Source organism: Ctenopharyngodon idella, chromosome 11 (genome assembly GCF_019924925.1).
Source record: "Ctenopharyngodon idella isolate HZGC_01 chromosome 11, HZGC01, whole genome shotgun sequence".
Lineage (NCBI taxonomy): Eukaryota > Metazoa > Chordata > Actinopteri > Cypriniformes > Xenocyprididae > Ctenopharyngodon > Ctenopharyngodon idella.
The window spans coordinates 18655598-18678907 of record NC_067230.1 but is presented as its reverse complement, the minus strand read 5'-3'; the positions used below and the strand labels follow the sequence as shown (position 1 = coordinate 18678907).

General features: G+C 37.5%; 1 protein-coding gene across 1 annotated transcript in view; it reads left to right on the top strand.

The window, feature by feature from the left end:
- Positions 1 to 8322, top strand: part of LOC127522357 (heterogeneous nuclear ribonucleoprotein L-like) — a 39164-nt gene extending 30842 nt beyond the window's left edge. Inside the window, exons 7-13 of the mRNA XM_051912209.1 lie at positions 770 to 841; positions 1318 to 1532; positions 1747 to 1868; positions 3865 to 4066; positions 5660 to 5717; positions 6230 to 6328; positions 6473 to 8322. Coding sequence (XP_051768169.1) covers positions 770 to 841; positions 1318 to 1532; positions 1747 to 1868; positions 3865 to 4066; positions 5660 to 5717; positions 6230 to 6328; positions 6473 to 6528 — 824 coding nt within the window. The 3' untranslated portion in view covers positions 6529 to 8322. The remainder of the gene's footprint in view (positions 1 to 769; positions 842 to 1317; positions 1533 to 1746; positions 1869 to 3864; positions 4067 to 5659; positions 5718 to 6229; positions 6329 to 6472) is intronic.
- Positions 8323 to 23310: the final 14988 nt, after the last annotated feature.

Here is a 23310-nt window from a genome sequence, read left to right as displayed (position 1 = left end):
TTTTGTGCGTTTGTGTGTGTGTGTGCGCATTTGTGTGTGCGTGTGTGTGAGTGTGCATTTGTGTGTGTGAGTGTGTTTGTGCGTGAGTGTGTGTGTGTTTGTGTGCATTTGTGTGTGAGCGTGTGTGTATGTGTGTGCTTGTGTGTGTGAGTGTGTGTGGGTATTTGTGTGAGGGTGTGTTTGTGGGTGTGTGTCTGTGTGTGTATTTGTGCATGTGTTTGTGGGTGTTTGTGTGTGTTTGAGTGTGACTGTTTGTGTGTGTGTGTTTGTGTAAATGTGTGTGTGTCTGCGTTTGAGTGTATGTGTGTGTGTGTGTTTGTGTGTGTTTGAGTATGTATGCGTTTGAGTGTGTGTGTGTGTGTGTGTGTGTGCGTGTGTGTGTAAATGTGTGTGAATGTGTGTGTTTGAGTGTATGTGTGTGTTTGTGTATGTATGTGTGTGCGTGTGCGTGTGTGTGTGTGTGTTTATATAGCATGTGCAGCAAAAGTCTCCAAATGTGTCACACCATTCAGAAAATCAAAATGTTTTTTTGTTGTTTTTTTTAACGAAGAGCACCATAGGGTTAAATTATTTAACTTTAGTATGTTTTTGGTTAGTGTTTGATTTACTTTATGCTGTTTTTTTTAGAATGGCAGTAAAGAGAGTTACAGAAGTAAATCATTAGAAGTGAGGGATGTTTCTGTGTGTGTTTCTGTGCTCGTGTGTGAATGTGTCAGCAGTGTAAGTGTGAGTGTTTTTACAGACTGTGTGTTGAATGTGTTTGTCGTAGAGCGCGGTAAAGGCCGACAGCGGCAGGCCATCCTGGGAGAACATCCGTCCTCGTACAGCGACAACGGATACGGTCAGTCCTCATCAGTGTGATCTGTTATATATCGCTCTTTCATTAGCTCTTAATTCTAAACTCTGGTCAAATCACTGGTTCTTCTATAAAGCAACAGCAAAAGAAATACATGAGAACACACTCCAGTGATTAAATATGATGATGTTTTTAACAGTAATGAATGTCATTTTAACCCATTTTCTTCTTCCTGTAAATGCTGGTTAATGTTATCACATTGAACTTGTTGACAGTAATCACACATGGTTTAACATCTTCACATGAAAATAGATTTTTTGGGGGATTTTTTTCCCACCTTGTTAAACACTTCTACTGTTTCCAGTCAAAAATGTCCGGCCTACGGATAAATGACTTAAAAAAAAAGAAAAAAAATAGGTAAAGGATTTTTAGCACAGCACAAGGGTTAAAGGCTGTGTCATAACTGTGTGTGTGTGTGTGTGTGTGTGTGTGTGTGTGTGTGTGTGTGTGTGTGTGTGTAGGGTCACACTGCCCCCTGCTGCCTCTGCCCAGTAATAACCGTTTCAAGCGCAGCTCTCATGACGTGCCGGAGGTGGTGTCGTATCCGCTGCCTCAGACCTCCTCCTACATGAGCCACGCCTCCAGCTCTGTTGCCATGGTGAGCGGCCTGCATCCCGCCAAGATGAACTGCACCCGCATCTTCAACCTCTTCTGTCTGTACGGAAACATTGAGAAGGTAAAGCGTGCGGCGATGATGAACACTTTGACTAACAGATGGAACAGAAATATAATGCTGGATGTGCTGATGGTCGAAAACATTTAAATGAAGACAGTTTAGGAGCACTCGGATCAAATTTTGTTCTCATCTTATGATGCAGTTAAATCAATAATATTACCGAATACACCCCAACTGTGTGTGTGTGTGTGTGTGTGTGTGTGTGTGTGTGCAGGTGAAGTTCATGAAGAGCGTCCCGGGCACGGCTCTAGTGGAGATGGGTGATGAATATGCGGTTGACAGAGCGATTACACACCTGAACAGCATCAAGGTCTTCAGCAAACGACTCAACGTCTGGTGAGGAAACACACACACACACACATATATACACGTATATACACGCACTCACACACACACTCACACACACACACTCACACACAAGCACACATATACACACACACACACACACACACATATATATACACGTATATACACGCACTCACACACACACTCACACACACACACTCACACACAAGCACACATATACACACACACTCACACACATACTCACACAAGAGTACACAAATGCACACATACACACACACACACTCTTATACACATGCACACACAAACGCACACATACACACATGATCACACTCACACACACACACTCACAAACACAGACTCACGCACATTTATGCACACACACACACACACACACATATACACGCACTCAAGCACACAAACACACACACACTCATACACATGCACACACAAACGCACACATGCTCAGACACTCACACACACACTCACAAACACAGACTCATGCACACAAATACAAAAGCACTCACAAACGCACTCACACACACACACACATACATGCATATACACGCACTCACACAAACACAGACACACAATCACACACAAACACACTCATACACATGCACACACAAACGCGCACACACACGTTCACACACTCACACACACACAGTCACAAACACACAGACTCATGCACACTTATGCATATACACACAAACACACACACTCACGCACTCACAAACGCACTCACACACACACACATATACACGCACTCACACACACACACATATACACGCATATACACGCACTCACACACACACACACTCACACACAAGCACACACACATACACACACACACACACTCATACACATGCACACACAAACACGCACACACACATGTTCACTCACACACACACACTCACAAACACACAGACTCATGCACACTTATGCATATACACACACACTCACGCACTCACAAACGCACTCACACACACACACATATACACGCACTCACACACACACACATATACACGCATATACACGCACTCACACACACACACACACTCACACACAAGCACACACACATACACACACACACTCATACACATGCACACACAAACACGCACACACACGTTCACTCACACACACACTCACAAACACACAGACTCATGCACACTTATGCATATACACACAAACACACACACACTCACGCACTCACAAACGCACTCACACACACACACATATACAAGCATATACACGCACACACACACACACACAAACGCACACATACACACACACACTCATACACATGCTCACACACTCACTCACACACACACACACACACACACACACCCAGTCTATCACGCACACACACACACTCACGCACTCAAAAACGCGCATACACACACACACACATATACACGCATATACACGCACTCACACACAAGCACACAAACGCACACATACACACACACACTCTCATACACATGCACACACAAACGCACACATACACACATGCTCACACACTCACTCACACACTTACGCACACGCACACAAACGCACACACTCACACACATATACACACACTCACTCACTAATACACACACTCACTCACAAACGCATGCACACACACAAACGCACACTCGCACGCACTCACACACTCACAAACACACACAAACGCACTCAAGCACATATACACACACACTTACAAACGCACACACTCATACATATACACACTCACTCACACACACACACATTCACTCACAAACACACGCATACATGCACACACACACACACACACACACACACATCAGATAGGGGAAGAATTCAATAATTTAATATTTCGATCTAAGTGAAATGTTCAGGACTTCATGTGAACTGTAAAGAATCAGATGATCAGCAGCAGCAGAGGCTCATGGGATTGAGATGGACCATCATCCATCAGAATAATTCATCACACACAGATGCTCTGAAGTCAGTGGTGTGTGTAAGATTGAGACTGATGGATGTGTGTCGTTGTGTTCTCTGTGGTCAGCGTGTCGAAGCAGCACGCCGTCATCCCCAGTCAGGTGTTCGAGTTGGAGGACGGCTCCAGCAGCTACAAGGACTTCGCCATGACCCGCAACAACCGCTTCACCAGCGCCGGTCAGGCCTCCAAGAACATCATCCAGCCTCCGTCGTGTGTGCTGCACTTCTACAACGTGCCGCCCTGCATCAGTGAAGACGACCTGCAGCGGGTGCGTCACGCTCACTCACCGCATACACAGAAAACAGCACACAGATGTCACGCGCCCGTCTAAGACATCAAAAATATGACATTCAAAATTATGACATGCTAAGTCATAATTTCAACTTTTTAATGTCATAATTCCAATTTATGTCAATTTTGATTTAGTATGCTAACTTTCAACTTTTTATGACATTAAGTAATAATTTCGACATTTTAATGTCATAATTCCGACTTGTCATAATTTCGATTTAGTGTCAACTTTTAACTTTGTCATAATTGACATTTCATCTCAATTATTACTTACTATGTCATAATTTTGACATTTAATCTAAATATTACTTTTTAAGTAATAATTTTGACATTTTAATGTCATAATTTTGATTTGTCAATTTTGATTTATTATGCCAACTTTCAACTTTTTGTCATAAATGACTTTTTAAGTAATAATTTTGACATTTTAATGTCATAATTTCAGTTTATTTCATAATTTCGATTTAGTATGTCAACTTTCAACTTTTTATGTCATAATTTCGACTTTTTAATGTCATAATTTTGATTTGTCAATTTTGATTTAGTATACCAACTTTCAACGTTTTCTGTCATAATTATGACTTTTTAAGTAATAATTTTGACATTTTAATGTCATAATTTCAATTTATTTCATAATTTCGATGTGGTATATCAACTTTTTAACTTTTTAAGTCATAATTTCGACTTTTCATCTGTTATTACTTACTGTCATAATTTTGACATTTAATCTAAATATTACTTTTTAATGTCATAATTTTGATTTGTCAATTATGATTTAGTATGCCAACTTTCAACTTTTTAAGTCATAATTTCAACTTTTCATCTCAATTATCACTTGCTGTCATAATTTCAAACATTTATTCTCATAAACATGACATCATACTTTCGATTTATGTCATAATTTCGATTTAGTATGTCAACTTTAAACTTTTTGTCATAATTCTGACTTTTAATCTAAATATTACTTTTTAATGTCATAATTTTGATTTATCAATTATGATTTAGTATGTCAGCTTTCAACTTTTTATGTCATAATTTCGACTTTTTAATGTCATAATTTTGATTTGTCAATTTTGATTTAGTATGCCAACTTTCAACGTTTTATTGACTTTTTAAGTAATAATTTTGACATTTTAATGTCATAATTTCAACTGATTTCATAATTTCAATTTAGTATGTCAACTTTCAACTTTTTGTCATAATTATGACTTAAGTGATAATTTTGACTTTTCATCTCATAATTAGTACTTACTATTTCATAATTTCAAAATTTAATCTCATAAATATAACCTAGAATGTCATAATTTTGACTTTTTTCAGATATTTTTTCCCAGAAGTGAGTTCAATCTGACAAAACTTCCTCATTTGTAACAGTGGTATAAAATAAAGTAAACAATGTTTTATTTTTATTGTTAAAATGCAGAAAGTTTTCTGTTAGGATTAGATTACAGTATTCATAACTAGCTGTACATAAAAACAGTATGAGCCCATCTCTAGAGCTGAGTATACATGTCGCCAGCGCCCTCTGCTGGACTGTAAGCCACTCTGATTTTGTTCTGTTGTTTTGCAGTTATGCACAGAACACGACGTCCCAGGATTCATCAAATACAAAGTGTTTGATGCCAAACGTGAGTTTTCATTAACTTTGCTACATCAACACTGTTGAGCTGAACAATGACAGTGTCGTCTCCTGTTTAAGCTGCACGTTGTTTCATAATGGACGTCACAGTTGGGTAAACGTCTATAGCGGCGAACGGGAGACGACAGCAAATATCATTTTTGTGTTCCCATTAACTCCAATAGCAAAAGAGGAAGAAAAAAAAATTTGATTACTTGATTTACCCATCTAACAAGAATATGTTCCAAGAATGTTTTGCTAACGTTCTCATTAAGTTCTGAAGACAACGTTCAAAATGTCCAGTTTTTTAAATGTGTTTTCTTGGTTATACGAAGATTCCATTGATGAATTTTGCAACATCAACACTGTTACATTTATATCACTGTGAAGCTGCTTTGAAACAATCTGTACTGTATAAAGCGCTGTAGGAGCAATAGTACCGTGACTTTCCGCCGTGTTTGAGTTTGTGTTTGACGTGATTCTGATCCGTCGCTCACGTGTCTCTTGTGTTTGTATCTGCAGCCAGTTCAAAGACCATCTCTGGTTTACTGGAGTTCGACAGTAAGACTCACGCTGTGGAGGTTCTGACGGTTCTCAATCACTATCAGATCCGGATACCCAGTAAGCATACGCTCTTTCTGTTTACCCATCAGCCCCTGTCTGTTTAATCATGTCATAGATTCAGGATCTGAGATGAAGCATGAACGTTTCTCTTGATGCTGTAGCTGTTGTCAGTAATCTGTGACGTGTTGTTGTGTGTTTCAGATGGTTCGAACCCGTACACGCTGAAGCTGTGCTTCTCCACCTCCTCACATCTCTGAGCCGGAGCGACTCAATCTCCTGCTCCTCTTCTTCGGTTTTTGTCGTCTTTGTTTTTTTGTCTGTAAATCAAACCAGGAAACTGACACACACACACACACACACACACTCTCTGGATGATGTCACTGACGGCAGGACCACGGCAAACACAGGAAGAGCCGATGAACGACACGGGCTGTTTCGTTCCATGTATTTGCTAGTTAAATTGTTTTCAGGGCGTTTTTTGACCGGACGACATACGATAAACACGACATGAACTGAAACACTGAACTGACGTGTGCATGACACAGAACATGGAACACGTGTCTTTATTATTTATGTGTACAGCGGCAGGGGTTTACTAGAGACTAAAGGATCACCTGCTGGGTTAACCGCTTAACTAGTCACATGACCTGTAGTCTGTCTGTGCATTTGTTGTAGTTCTGGGTTTGGGTAGATGATTGTGAGACTCTTTGATCAATGTCAGTATGTTAGATTGACTGCAGCCCTGATCCAGACACACGATCATCACGGCTTCAACACCAGCTGTACAGGAAAGTAGTTTGTTTGTAACTTCCTCTGTTCTTACTCTAGTTGCAGCGTTTGTTCTCAAGGCAGAGCTCATAAAGTTTACCACCGTTACTGATCCAGTAAGAAGCCTGCAGTTTTATCTCACTGCAGTCGATTTGCTTAACTGTCAGCGATGATTAATTACATTTCCATTTAGAGCGACGCAAAAATAGTCATAAAATAATTCATGTTTTCAAATATGTAAATAATATAAAGGAACTGTATCTAAAATTAACAAAGGGCAATAAATAAATACTAATACATCCAGTTATATAAATTAAATTTTTATGTTTTTATTCTTAAATGTATGCGTTGATAGGGTTTCATGCTGGAGCGCCACAATCGAGTCTGTTATGCACATAATACTCTCTTTTTTAAAATTTAAACAAGTGTGAATGTTGCCATCATCATCATCATCATCAGTCTGTCAGATAAAACATGAGCTCATGACGTCATTTCATCAGTCTGATGTTTTATTCCTGATTGATATCGAACAAAATTATGTCCTAAGAAGTTAAAGGTGCAGTAAGCAATTTCTGAGAAACGTTCTGAAATCACCAAAACAAACAGGCATCTTGATAGCTCCGCCCCCAAATTCATGAAAATGCTATGCAGCACAGGCACCTCCCCCCTAATGAGTGGACACGCCCCTTACTGCTGATTGGCTATAAGTGTGTTTTGTTGGTCAGTTAGATCCACTTTCAACAGCGTTTCTCAGAAATTGCTTTCTGCACCTTTAAGAAACATTATTTCTAAATATTGTCTGAACGTTTAAAAAACATTTTTTCTTGAACGTTCCATTTTATCATTCTGCAAACATTATGGGAACGTTACTTTTGAATGTTCTATAAAACAAGTAGTAACATTTAAAAAACGTTTTGTGCTAACGTTTTGAGAACATTATTAAAGACCAGATAATTTTGAACAAACGTTCTATTAACGTTACTGAAAGAATGTTTGTTAGTAACGTTAGAGAACCTTACCAGAACGTTCTGAGAACGTTTCCTGTTAGCTGAGTTGCAACTTAGTGGCCATTTACACCTTAAATACCCTAATTTTTACAGTAACTTGCACACAGCTGGTGTAACCGGCCTGATGGTCAGATCTGTGTCTTGGCTCTTCAGTGGCTGCACCGAGAGGAACATGTTATTATTATTATTATTATTATAAGTTCATGTGTAACTGACACATCAACACATCAGCAGTTCACTGTGAGCATGTGCAGTCATTAAAACATCTGCAGGTCACACGGCTGTCTGTCATTCATCATACATGAAGACTCTCAGAACAGAGTCAAACGGGTTTAGAACATGAGAATGAGAAAACCATGAATTAGATGAGTGTGTGTAAAGGGATAGTTCACCCAAAAATGAAAATTATCCCATTATTTACTCACCCTCAAGCCGTCCTAGGTGTATATGACCATCTTCTTTCAGACAAACCCAATCAGAGATATATTTAAAAATATCCTTAGTCCTCCAAGGTTTATAATGGCAGTGAATGGCAGCCCAAATTTTGAAGAAAAAAAAAATGAATCCATAAGACTCCAGGGGGTTAATAAAGGCCTTCTGAAGTGAATAGATGCGTTTGTGTAAGACAAATATCCTTTATAAACAAAATATAACTTATAAGTTTATAAACTTATGTAAACTTATAAACTTTGTAAAGCAAAATAACAAGCTTTCGGCGGGACAGCCATACGCATTCGACGTAAGTCCAAAAAGTGAACTTCTGCGACGTTCTACACAATGCAATGACGTTCTACGCTAGTACGTCATGTTATTGTGTACTACGTCACGGAAGTTAACGCTTTTTGGACGTACGTCGAATGCGTATGGCTGTCCCGCCGGAAGCTCGTTATTTTGCTTTATAAAGTTTTAAATGAGGATATTTGTCTTAAACAAACGCATTGATTCGCTTCAGAAGGCCTTTATTAACCCCCTGGAGTCGTATGGATTCATTTTTTTAATGGATGGATGCATTTTTTTGTCTTCAAAATTTGGGCTGCCATTCACTGCCATTATAAACCTTGGAGGACTAAGGATATTTTTAAATATATCTCTGATTGTGTTCGTCTGAAAGAAGATACGTCTTTCATTCGTCTGAAAGAAGGTGTATATGACTTCTTGTATATGAAAGAAGTCATATACACCTGGGATGGCTTGAGGGTGAGTAAATCTTGGGATAATTTTCATTTTTGGGTGAACTAACCCTTAATGGAGTAACAGATAAACATGATTATTGAGTTACTGTAGCAGCAGAAACCCTCAGTTATATTTGTGACATTATTCGGCAGATGTTTTATTCTTCAGAGTCAGGTCAACAGTTGCTCAGTAAAGCCCAAAGTATACTTCACTTTTTACGCGTACGCGAGGGTCAGTGTACAGCACGCATGATGCGAATTACGTCATCAGAAGAGTGCGCGCACCGCCAGATTTTTGTAACCACGCGTACTTGTACTAATACTAATTTTTTTGCAGTAATTAGTTTATCCACAAGGTGGCAGCTGTGCCCTGGGGGCGTCAATTCACAAAGTAATCGGAAAAAAACCTGCATAAACAGAACAGACGGGAACTCATGCAAGCTACAGCGACGATGGAGGCCTATATAGACAAGAGATTTTGCGAAGAAAGATAGAAAGTATCCTCATTATTATTTGACACACCCACTTCAGGTCTTGCTGTCTCTACTAATGAGCTGATGAGTTGAATCAGGTGTGTTAGATGAGGAGACATACAAAATGTGCTGGGGGTCCTCCAGGACAGGTTTGAAAACCCCTGCACTAGCGTACGCGTAAAAAAACGAAGTATACCGAGGGCTTTAGACTCTCCATCATGACAGGAATTGAGCTGACTGTAGAGGAAGATGGTTTGATGTTGCACCTCTCACTGCATGAAGAAGCGGATGTTTTACACATGAAACAGATGCAGCTCTTACCGTGTTTCTCAAGCTGCACAACGCAGTGTATCACAGAGAATATGAAGACAGCGCTGCATCCTGATTGGTTTGTTTGCATCTGCTTCAGCCAATGAGGTTCTGCTCTCTTTATCTTAGCTGTCACTTCTGACCTCATTGGCTCTTCAGTCTCTCAGGACCCAGATCACTTCATCCTGGAACAGATTCTTCCTCTCATGTAATCGGGTCATGAAGCTCGTGCACACACGTGATGCAGACCCAGCAACAGTTATCTGGTCTTTAAAGGTGCAGTAAGCAATTTCTGAGAAACGCTGTTGGAACTGGATCGGACCGAGCACCACTTGTAGCCAATTAGCAGTAAGGGGCGTGTTCACTCATTAGGGGGGAGGTGCCTGTGCTGCATAGCGTGTTTGTGAATTTGGGGGCGGTGCTATCAAGATAGGGGTGTGATCATTTTGGGTAGGGGCGTGTTTGTTTTGGTGAATTCAAATATCAACAGTGTTTCTCAGAAATTACTTACTGCACCTTTAATAATGTACAAAAATGTTATTTATACATCAATCATGCAAAAGATTTTAAAATGTTCAGAAATAACGTTTTCATAACTTAATGGGAACGTTAGGAAAACGTGCTTAAAACATTTTTTTCCAGCTGGGGAGGGGCTTGTTTTACACCTCATTAACATACTGTATCAGACAGAGAAGGTTGTAATTGATTTCATATAATTTTCATATATTTAATATGTGTATGTCAGGTTAAAGAGATGTGTTTTTAGTCTAGATTTAAACTGACAGAGTGTGTCTGCTTCCTGCTTGGTAGATGAAGAGATTGGGTGTTGAATAGGAAAAGGATCTTCACAGTCAATTTTGATAATCTAGGTGTTATCAATTGGCCAGAATTTTTTTTGAGCTTGCAGTGGATGTGAAGGACTGTTCGTAATGTAATAAGAGCTCACTCAAGTATTGAGGAGCTGAACCATTCAGGGCTTTATATGGAATCAGCAGGATTTTAAAATGTAAAGGATGTTTAATAGGCAGCCCATGCAGTGTTGACAGAACCGGGCTAATATGGTCATTCTTCCTGGTTCTAGAAAGAAACTACTGGAGTTTGTTTATTAAGCTTGCAGGGCAACCGCCCAGTAAAGCATTACAATAATCTAGCCTTGAGGTCCTAAACGCATTAACTTTTCTGCATTCACCCCTGAGAGCATATTTCGTCATTAAGAGATATTTTTAAGGTTACAAAAATTGGTTTTACAAATGCCAGGGATGTGGGTTTCAAAAGAAAGATTGCTATCAAAGATCACTTCTACACTTTGGTATCAAATCTACACTTCTCAGTTTCTCCAGATGAAAAGATGAACTCACATGTGCTTCAACTAGAGTTTTAAAACTAAAGTTATTGTGCCTCAAAATCAAAAGCAAGAGATCTTATTAAGAATTTAAAAAAATTCTTGTCAAATTTTCCCAATACCAAATGCAAATTCCTCTAAATTAACAATTACATTTACAGGTTACTGTGTTTTCTCATTAACATTCACTAATTAATTTACTTGTAGCAACAAAGGCAAACATTATGTGTGATTCACTTTTTTGAGTCAAAATGGAGCCTGCTATATGTTTTTTCTCATTTATTATATCTGTACAAACATCAGTGTGTTTGGTTTGATCTGTTGGTGGATAAACCGCTGTGTGTGTCAATAGTTTGTCGTAATTTTCTCTCCTGTTAATAAGAAGCTCACAATCTCACAGTCAGAAGCTAATCCAATATACACTCTTCTGCTATTAGTTTTCATTCAGGGCCAGAATTCATTTGAAAATGTGCACCCTTGTGAATTCTATGGTTTAACATATCAGGGCATAATAAAAATTCACCTGCTCGTTAGCAGGTCTTAAAAACGACATATTACTTTTTGCTGTTATCTCCTTTGTTTGACACTGGAACTGGTAATAACCTTTTTTTCAGGCTTCTGATTGGCCAACATGGCTTTATGGTTAGTATTATAATGCCACCTGCTGGTTTGGCATGCTCTTGACAGCACTTCATAGCGTGTTTTAGCATTTTCATGTGGACAGAGATTGTTTTTTAAACGAAGGAAGAAAAAAATCACTTTATAAAAATATCCATGTATGTGTGGATTAGTTGAAACAGTAAGGATGTACTTAGTTTGTCACACACGGTGTCTCCATTTTGGCCAATTTTTTTGTCAAATAAATAATGAAATGGTGTAATATGTTGTGTTTTTGTTGTATTTACCTAATTTTAAGACCTTCAAGTACTTTTTCATTATGCCCTGATACGTAAAACCCTAAAATTCATTTAGGTGTCCTGTTTTTTCACGTGACTTTAAGATCAGCAAAATCTTGTTGAATTTTGTGATTGTGTAAGCAGAAACTGAGGTTGGAGGAGGATTCACACACAACCAGATAAATATCACAGTTCAGTCATGTTTTATAGACATTTTAAGGGTTACTATCGTGGGCTTTTCAGTGAACCGATGAAGAAAATGTTTCTCAAATTAGTTTTGTTCTGTTCGTGTTTGTGGTGTATGGTTGGTGAGTTTTAAATCTGTTTTTATGGCTTCAGTTGTTTCTGTTCTGGTAGCATGTAATAAATTACTGGTTAAATTAGTCAGAGATTATTAACATTCACTGTTATTCTCATACAGAAATAATCGAACTGTGATTTTACTGAGATCAAATTTGAATTCTAATCTCAGTTACTTGTACTTGAATTTTCAGCATCATTACTCCAGTCTTCAGTGTCACATGATAATTCAGAAATCTTTCTAATATGCCGATTTGATGCTCAAGAAACATTTTAACATTTAAATTCAGCTTTACCAACACAGAAATAAATTGCATTTTAAAATACATTCAAATAGAAAACCGTTATTTTAATTTGTAAAAATATTTCACAATTTTACTGTTTTTGCTGTATTTTTTAAAACTTAAAAAAATCTTACGGTTCTAATGATTTTAACCACCACTATATACAGTATATGGCATAATCCACTGTTTTGTAGAGGGGGTCAAAATGACAATTTTCACCTTTTGGAGCCAGTTTACAGGGGTGTAAAAATGACTTTAGAAAGATGGCAGCATCATTATTTTATTTTTACACAGAGATTGGTAGATCTATAAGGAAAATCTGTTGACTTTAGCAGTCTTTGTTTCATTATATGCCAACGGTGACAGTTCAAAAAAGTTTGCATGCCTGTAACTCAAAAAGTTTTAAAGATATCTCAATCTCCATGAGTAAATTGGTAAATTGTTCACATTTTCAGTCAAAAAACCAAATGTGGGTCACTTTGCATACAGCTGATTTTTCATTTAAAGAGGACCAACCTCTGACTCAATCTCTGTGTAAAAATAAAATTATGATGCTGGGGTCATGACTTTGACACCCCTCTACAAAATAGTGAATTACTCTGTAAATAAGCAAATGAGGCATTTAATATTTAAGCTTTCATTACTATGTAAGTTTGTCTTTCTACAGAAAAAATATTAACAAAATCAAACATTTGACAAAGCAAAGATGCCGAAATTTGTTTGATTTGACATGGAATGACCAATTTCTCTTTTCATATATCAATTTTTGTCTTTGTACTGCTGCAGAATATTATTAACTTCTCCTTTAAATGATTAAAAGTATTTTTGTGAAACTTCATCAAAGGAACATTAAGTGATTTCAAAGCTTTAATCTGTGAAATATTCTGTTCTTCAGGTGGTCTGTCCATGAGGGTAATTCCAGTCACTGGAGGTGGGTAGAGTTTCCAAAAACTGTACTCAAGTAAAAGTACTTATAACAATATTTACTCAAAGTATAAGTGAAAGTAATAATCTTAATAGTTACTTGAGTAAGAGTAAAAGAGTATCCGATAAAAAACTACTCAAGGAGCTAGTTACTAGTTATATATATAGTTGCAAGAAAAAGTATGTGAACCACTTGCAGAATCTGTGAAAATGTGCACAATTTTAACAAAATAAGAGAGATCATACAAAATGCATGTTATTTTTTATTTAGTACTCTCCTGAGTAAGATATTTTACATAAAAGATGTTTACATATAATCCACAAGACAAAAAAATAGCTGAATTTATTAAAATGACCCAGTTCAAAAGTTTGTGAACCATTGATTCTTAATACTGTGTGTGGTTACCTGGATGATCTACGACTGTTTTTTTGTTGTGTGATGGTTGTTCATAAGTCTCTTGTTTATTCTGAGCAGTTAAACTGAGCTCTGTTCTTCAGAAAAAATCCTCCAGGTCCCAAAAATTCTTCAGTTTTCCACCATCTTTTGCATATTTGAACCCTTTCCAGCAGTGACTGAATGATTTTGAGATCCATCTTTTCACACTGAGGACAACTGAGGGACTCAAACACAACTATTAAAAAAGGTTCAAACATTCACTGATGCTCCAGAAGGAAACACGATGCATTAAGAGTCTGGGGGTGAACAACTGAACATGATGGAGATTATAAAATCCAGACCAACAGTAAGAGAAAAAGATTTACTCTCACTGTCACTGTCAATCTATCAGCTGGAGTTTGTTTATTAAGTGTGCAGGACAACCGCCCAGTAAAGCATTACAATAATCTAACCTTTAGGTCAGGAGTGCATTAACTAACTTTTTCTGGAGTGGTTTTACAAATGCCAGAGATGTGGCTTTCAAAAGAAAGTTTGCTATCGAAGATCACTTCTACACTTTGGTATCAAATCTACACTTCTCAGTTTCTCCAGATGAACAGATGAACTCACTCAGAGTTTCAAAACTAAAGTTATTGTGCCTCAGATTCACTAAAATACCAAAATCTACAATCAAAAGCAAGAGTTTTCATTATGAACTCAAAAAATTCTTGTCTAATTTTCCCAATACCAAATGCAAATTCCTCTAAATTAACAATTACATTTACAGGTTTACATTCACTAATTAATTTAGTTGTAGCAACAAAGGCAAACATTATATGTGTGATTCATTTTTTTTTTCTTTTTTTTTTTTTGAGTCAAAATGGAGCCTGATATGTTTTCTCTTTTATTTTATCTGTACAAACATCAGTGCATTTTGTTTGATCTGTTGGTGGATAAACCTCTTCTGTATCGCTGTGTGTGTCAGGAGTTTGTGGCTGACGCGTTTTCTCTCCTGCTAATAAGAAGCTCACAATCTGACAGCTCAGAGCACTAAATATCACACCACAGATACTATCTAATCCAATATACACTCTTCTGCTATTTGTTTTCATTCAGGGCCAGAATTCATTTGAAAATGTGCACCCTCTTGTGGTTTTATGAGACAGGACATAATAAAACAATAATCTGGTCGTTAGCAGGTCTTAAAATTAGGTAACATCTCAGATGAACAACAACACATGAAATATTACACATTATTTAACAAAAATGAAGCCAAAATGGAGCAGCCATGTGTGACAAACTAAGTACACCCTATGATTCAATGCTTGTAGAGCCACTTTTAGCAGCAGCAACTGGAAGTAGTAATTTTCTGTATGACTTCATCAGTCCCTCACATTGGGGGATTCTTTTCTTTTTCAGCCATTCTGATGTAGATTTGCTGGTGATCCTCGGATCATTGTCCTGTTGCATGACCCAATTTTGGCCAACTTTAGCTGTTAACTGAGTCCTCTAGAGTCTGAGGTGTAGCTCTTGTTTTTTGCGCAAATTCTCTGATCATTGATCTTGGAGTGAATTTGCTGGGATGTCCACTCCTGGGAAGATTGGCAACTTGATTGTTGAATGTCTTGAATGTTTTCCACTTGTGAATAATCTTCCTCCCTGTGGAATGATGGACTTAACATTGTCTGGAAATGGCCATAAAACCCTTTCCAGATTGATGGCAGTAGCAATTGCTTCTCTAAGATGATTGCTCTTTGGTTGATTGTCTATGGTTGTTGTCATTGTGTCAAAACACACCTGAAGGCTCCAGACCAATAAGCTGCCAGAACTGCTGCTTTTATAGAGCTGTTCACAATTGCTGATTAACGAAAGGCATTTGATTAGCAGCGCCTGACTGTTACTTACTCTCTTAATTCCTGTGGAAACAGTACTTAGTTTTATCACACATGGCTTCTACATTATGGCCTCATTTTTTGTTAAAGTCCCTTTTTTTGTTGTTCATATGTCTATCTGGTCAAACCATATGCAAGTTCATAAGTCAACACCATTGCTGAGTATTTTCTCTTTAAAACTGCAGTAAACCAAAGACAGTCTCAAACCCACGGTTTGAAATCGCTGGTGTTTCTGACGTCACAAACTACCTTGTGACCAATCACGTCAACATGTCGGCGGGCTTTAGCATATCATCAACTAACTCTGCAAGGGAGTCTCAAAAGAAGGTTATCCTGGTATATTTTTCTGTTGATATGAAAAATTGGGTAAATTTCTCAATATGGTGGGCGTATGATGTATGTTACGATTTTATGATGTTCAAAGCATTTGTAAGGATACTGATTGTTAGAAGTCAGCTGACTCGTGAATGTGAACATGGATTGTGTAACATTGTCTAACAGGTGTTTGATAAGGTAGTCAAGCAAAAGGCTAATCATATTAATTACCGTTATGTGTCTGATGTTGTAAAGAGCAATACCATTGTGCAGCGTTTACCTCAGTAAGTTGACCGAGTGGATCTCTTGCTAAGAGTGGAGGCGGAGCTAATTATCATATTCATAGATCTGTGTATATTAAATGAGGCAAGGGTGTAGATTTACATTCAAGCTATTTCAAGGCCTTAAGAATTTTTTTCACAGGAAAAAAATGTTTAAATATATAATTTTGATGATCAAGGATGAGTTTTAAGGGATAAAATAATTGACTACAGTGGGACTTTAAATAAACGATGACACAGTGTAATATGTCGTGTTTTTGTTCATCTGAGATCATACAGGTACCTCATTTTAAGACCTGCCAAAGACCAGATCATTTTTTATTATGTCCTGATACATAAAACCCTAGGATTCAATCAGATGAATTCTAGGGAATTCACTCAGTAATGTTTATTAAAGAATTAATTACAGGAGAAAACACGAGGGTGACCAAAAATACAGTCCATGACAGACACAGGGAACACAGGCAGGGATTGTGACTCCAACATCAAGTGATTTTAAAGCTTTAATCTGTGAAAAACTTTCTTCAGGGAGGACGATTGTTGGGCTTATAGTGTCAGTGATAGAGGGATATTCAGTCACTCTAGACTTTGATCATAATGAAATGAAGGATGATGATCATATTCAGTGGATGTTTGGAACTGAAAACACTGTAATAGCTGAAATCAAGCGATTCAACATAACTGTATATGATGATGTTCTTGATGGGAGATTCAGAGACAGACTGAAGCTGGACAATCAAACTGGATCTTTGACCATCACAGACATCAGAACTGAACATGATGGAGTTTATAGAATATTTAACAACCATGTGAACATACATTTCGTGCTTGCTGTCTATGGTGAGTTAAATTTTTGTTTCACTGATTTGTTTTTTAACCACCAGATATACAATATACATCCACACACCATTTTTTTTGCTCTGATCTATTGTTTATTATATTTGTAACGAGGCTGGACTCAGGCAGGGATCCATATGCAAAGCTTTATTATAAGTGAGCGTGGTCGTACAGGCAGGGTCAAACGGGAACAGCAAGGGACAGGCAGAATCGTAGTCAGGATACAGGCAATAGTCAGGACAGGCAGATATCACTCACAGAACAGTATACCAGGCAAGGATCAAAGGTAGGCAGCAACGGGTCGATAACGGGTAACAGACAGGATCGGTAACAGGTAGACAGGATAATAACGCTCAGAAATGTACACTAGGTGAAACAAGACTTCGCAATGAGGTGGTGTGTGTGTGAGTCTTTTATAGTCCAGGTAATGATCTACAGGTGTGTGTGGCAATTGGTGATTGGTGTGGAGTGTGCATGTGATTGGCAGGGAGGATTATGGGAAATGGAGTCCAGGAACTGACAGGAACAGACGGTGATCGTGACAATATTGTTCAAAAATTGAAATTTAAAACCTTTCACTTTTGTAAACAATTTTTTTAGTTGTTTAACACTATTAATCTGTGACAAACCCTGTTTCTGGTTGTTCTCTGTTTGGTGATACAGTTGAAATCTCAGTGAAGGAGGGAGATTCAGTCACTCTGAACTCTAGTATTACTAAAATTAATTATTATGATCAGATTCAGTGAAGGTTTGGAACTGAACATACTGTAATAGCTGAAATCAATAAACGGTACAACAGAATCGCTGATGATGCTCATGATGGGAGATTCAGAGACAGACTGAAGCTGGACAATCAAACTGGATCTCTGACCATCACAGACATCAGAACTGAACATGCTGGAGATTATAAACTACAAATTGCAATTTGGAAAACATCATTAAAAGCTTTCAGAGTTTCTGTCAATGGTGAGTAGAGATCATTTTTCCTGCCCTTCACATATTTTTGATATTAGCGTTTATTGTCTGAGCTGATCTCAGTTTGATGTTTTTATTCCTCAGACTCCGTCCACTGTTGTGGTCCTACTGAAGCTGTGATCCGATTGGTCCTCTCTGCTCTGGTGGGCGTGGCTACTGTCATTATTCTGGTTTATGACATCAGATCCAGAAGAGCTGAACAAGATCAAGCACATATTCACACTTCAGAAATCTAATTGTTGTCATTTCTCACAAACTTGTTTTGCATATATATTTGTGAGATTTGATAAATTATGGCTTCATATGTTCATCTTTTTCAGAAAGTATTGAAATCTATAGCAGTCAACTTTCAAGGTTCTTCAAGTGTGTTTTTGATCTTTTAAGCCCGGTTCAGCGCAGAAAACGCGAAATCAGTGAAGACTAAACAATGCCACGCAACGCAATGTTTATTAGAAACCTCATGATCGACTATTTTATTTATGATCTTGTCAATGACAGCAGCCCAAATTCCAGGGAATTTCAGTCTTTTTTGTGTGTTTTGCTTTAGCTATTGCTGAGAAGTTATTTTCATAGTTAGACAGCACGCTAGCACCATTAATAGGATAGGTTTGTGTTTTGTAGTCTATTGTCATACGAGGGAATGTTATGTATATATTAGGTTGTTTTAACATACTGAAGTAAAATAGATCGATTTTAGAATATCATATTAAATGCTGGATGGTTTGTGTTGATAAATGGCATGCAATTCATTTTAAAACATATTGTATGATGGAGAAAATGCTGTATTACTGTTACTAAAAATAAAGCTGCATCTAATTATGCTATGTTAGCTACTTGACAAAATAGTGTTTTTCTCTGAGGCATGGTAAAGCATGGTACTCACAAAAAATCAAGAAAATTAGATTTAAACTGTAAGACTAAACATGTTGAGCTATATAACAATAATTAGTTTTCTGTCAATAAACGTAACCAAACAGTTGTTCCCTTGTCTATTAAAACATGTAATATATTAAAGCATCTTTGGTGTTTCCATGGGTTTTACAAAATAAAACCGGAAACCGAGGGTAACAGGCGACTCCTCACACGTCCCGGAGCCTTGGTTAAAATTGCAATTTTCTCACGATTTACAAATAGTTGCAAACATTTGGGATATTGTAAGTACTCAAGTGAATAGAATATATAACACTGGCCTAGTGGTTTTTGGATATTTTAACCTTACATATTGCACCTTTAAGTGAGATGAAATGTTAAATTTGACATTGTTGGTAAAACGTTGTTGCATAGATGAGATCATTTAAATATTTTAAATGTGAAATATTTTTAATTATATGTAGAAATTTACAATATTAAGCCTTAAAGGTCAAAAAGTCAACATTTTAACCAGGTTAAAATTGCTTTAACAGCTTTAACAGTTCGCGCTTCGGTCGCTCAACAACAACAAAGCTGGAGAATCTCACGCAGCCAAAATGAGGATTGTCAGTAACGGTGTTCAGCCTTACATTGTTCAAACCGGAGTCGACACTGATGGAGAGACTCAGGAAGAAGTTACAACTTTTAGACGTTTCTGAATGGTTAGTGGATAAATTTATGTAGTTGTTGTGGAGTTGATTCAACTCATCCACTAGCATGTGCCGTCATGTTAATCTTTTGTGCAAATCCAGCGTTGAACTGACTACAGCGACTCTTCCTCTTCTCTAAAGCAGCCCAACATGGCCTCACCCCCTTTGTTGTGTGTTCTCGAGGGCGGGGTTTATGTAAATTTTAGGGTTAGTGATGTCACCAACCCGAGAAGAAGCTTGTTGTAGTCCCTACCAGATGTTTATTGTAGCGATTTCTGTAAAATAAAATATCTCCCTTTGCATTGAACTTTGAGCGTCGTAACTTTGCAGGTGTTGTTTATGCTCAAACAGCAACATTACACACTAACTAAAGTTAAAAAAGTGAAATCATAATCAACCACCCCTTTAAACCGTCTTCAGACGCGGTACAGAGCTCAAAGCACATGAAGCTGAGCTTGAATCACTAGAAGAGTCGCGGTTCAGAAGCACAGTGAAGCTAAAATCATCTGAAACAAACCCTCAGGTCCTTCTCGACACACTTCATATTCCAGAACTGTTTCTGTGGCTCATGAAGGAAGGGTTCTGATGCGAGTGTCACGTCAGCTGCAGTCCGTGTCCTAGTTTAGTCTGATCTCATTTCATGAGGCGTTCTTTCTGTCCAACTCTCACTGCATGAAGAAGTGGATGTTGAAACCATTCAGCTGTTTCTAAAACTGCACAATGCAGAGAATATGAAGACAGCGCTGCATCCTGATTGGTTCGTTTGCATCTGCTTCAGCCAATGAGGTTCTGCTCTCTTTATCTTAGCTGTCTCTTCTGACCTCATTGGCTCTTCAGTCTCTCAGGACGCAGATCACTTCATCCTGGAACAGATTCTTCCTCTCATGTAATCGGGTCATGAAGCTCGTGCACACACGTGATGCAGACCCAGGTAACAGTTTTGTCAAGGTTCTCTCAAAGTTATGATCAAATGTTCTCTCAGTAATGTTAACAGAATGTTTGTTCAAAGTTATCTAGTCTTTAAAGGTGCAGTAAGTGATTTCTGAGAAACGCTGTTGAAAGTGGATCGGACCGAGCACCAAAACACACTTGTAGCCAATCAGCAGTAAGGGGCGTGTCCGCTAATTAAGGGGGTGGTGCTTGTGCTGCATAGTGTGTTTGTGAATTTGGGGGCGGAGCTATTAAGATAGGGGTGTGGTCCTTTTGGGTTTGTTTTGGTGAATTCAAATATCAACAGCGTTTCTCAGAAATCACTTACTGCACCTTTAATAATGTACAAAAATGTTATTTATACATCAATCATGGAACGTTTTTTTTTTTCTGAAACATTTTAGTGTTGATCCTATAATGTTTTTTAAATGTTGCTACTTGTATCAGAATGTTCAGAGAACATTTACATTCACATAATGTTTGCAAAATGATACAATGGAATGTTCCCTTAAAAAGTTTAAAGAGAACATTCAGAAATAACGTTTTCATAACTTAATGGGCAAAACGTTTTTAAAGTTCCCCTGTAGTCAATAATTGTATCCCTTAAAACTCATCTTTGATCACCAAAATTACATATTAATGCCTTAAAATAGCTTGAATGTAATGCCACACCCTTACCTCATTTATTATACGCGGATCTATGAATATGATAATTAGCCCCGCCTCCACTCACTTGCACAAGCTCAGAGATCCACTCGGTCAACTTAAAAACAGCATATAGACATTTAAACAACGTTAAAAACTTGATTTTCCCCACAGGGAGACTTTAAACGTTTATTTATTTCAGCTGGGGAGGGGCTTGTTTTACGCCTCATTAACATACTGTATCACAGACAGAGAAGGTTGTAATTGATTTCATGCACGCTTTCATATTCCGCTGGTTTCCTCCGAGTCAGTAATGAGCCGCTGTGACGTTCTGATCCATTAACAGCTGCTGATCGATACGGCTGAAGAGCGACGTGATCCGTATCGATTCCTCAACCTGACACACGATTCCCAGCATTCAGCACTAATGAATCTATAATCGGTAAAGTTCACATATCTTTTAAAAACCATAATGATCTGATTAGGAGTGTCACTAGAGTCCTTTCACTGATGTGAGTGAAAAAAGTGAAATATTTGGGACGTTTGGATCCTGTGAAAGAAAGAAGAAAACATCAAGACGTGACTGAGCTGATGATTCTTATCATTATGACACACAAACAGGGATTCTTGGAAATCTGTTTTCTACATGATGTGATATTATAATTCTGTCTGTCTTTCCTCACAGGTCTGGTTTCATGTTTTTGCTGTACTTGTGAAGGCTAATATAGTTAAATATATCATGATAACTGACAACATTTCATGTGTCTTCACTAGTTAAAAATGTAACATCCGTCCAACACTGGAGTCTTTCTGACATTAAATTGACGTGGTCTAAAACGTTAAAGTCATTTTTATACTTTTAGACAAAATTATTTTTCATTTATTTTGGTATGTCTAACTCAAACATTCACTTAAGTGACATCCAGAGATTTTATTGAGGTAGCATAGTTATTTATTATTGTGATATTTACAAAGACTGAATTATTTTTTGAGTGTAGAAAAAACAAAGGAAGTCTATGAGATGAACAGTTTCTTCTGGACTGAATCTTTTATCACATGATGGAGGATCTGTGACCTCTGACCTCTGGACACACAAATGAAGCGGGTGTCAGCAGCACTGCAGAACAAAAGCAGTCGGACAAACAAACATCTGTTGTGTGAAACTTCACATTTCACACAGAACATCTAAAGCACATGCCTGATCACGTTACACACACACACACACACACACACACTCTCTTCTCACAAACACACAAAATAATAGTCAAATCCGTGTGGAATGTGCAGTAATCCTGATTATAAACACATAAAAGCTGATATTTCTCACTTTCATTTAGTTTAAGTTGATGTACTGAAATAACTAAAACTGAAATAATTAATAAAAACTATATAGACATATTTAAAAAACTAATACAAAAACATAACACAATAATAATTAAAACGTAAATTAAAATAAAAACAGAAAATATAAAAATATTAATAAAAAATATAATAGCATCGCAATCATACTAAAATAAAAAAATAAAAACGACTTTAACCTCATGAATTATTCATGTGTGAATGTAAATAATTTAGAGGCTTGTTTCCGCACTGAATAAAAAAATATATATATATTTTTTTACTTTAACAACTTTTTTATCCCACAATTCTTTTTTCTCGCAATTCCGAGTTTCTACCTCATAATTCTGAGTTTTTCCCCCTTATCTTCCATAATAATTCACGTTCGTTATTACTGTATGATGATGAGGTAGTGA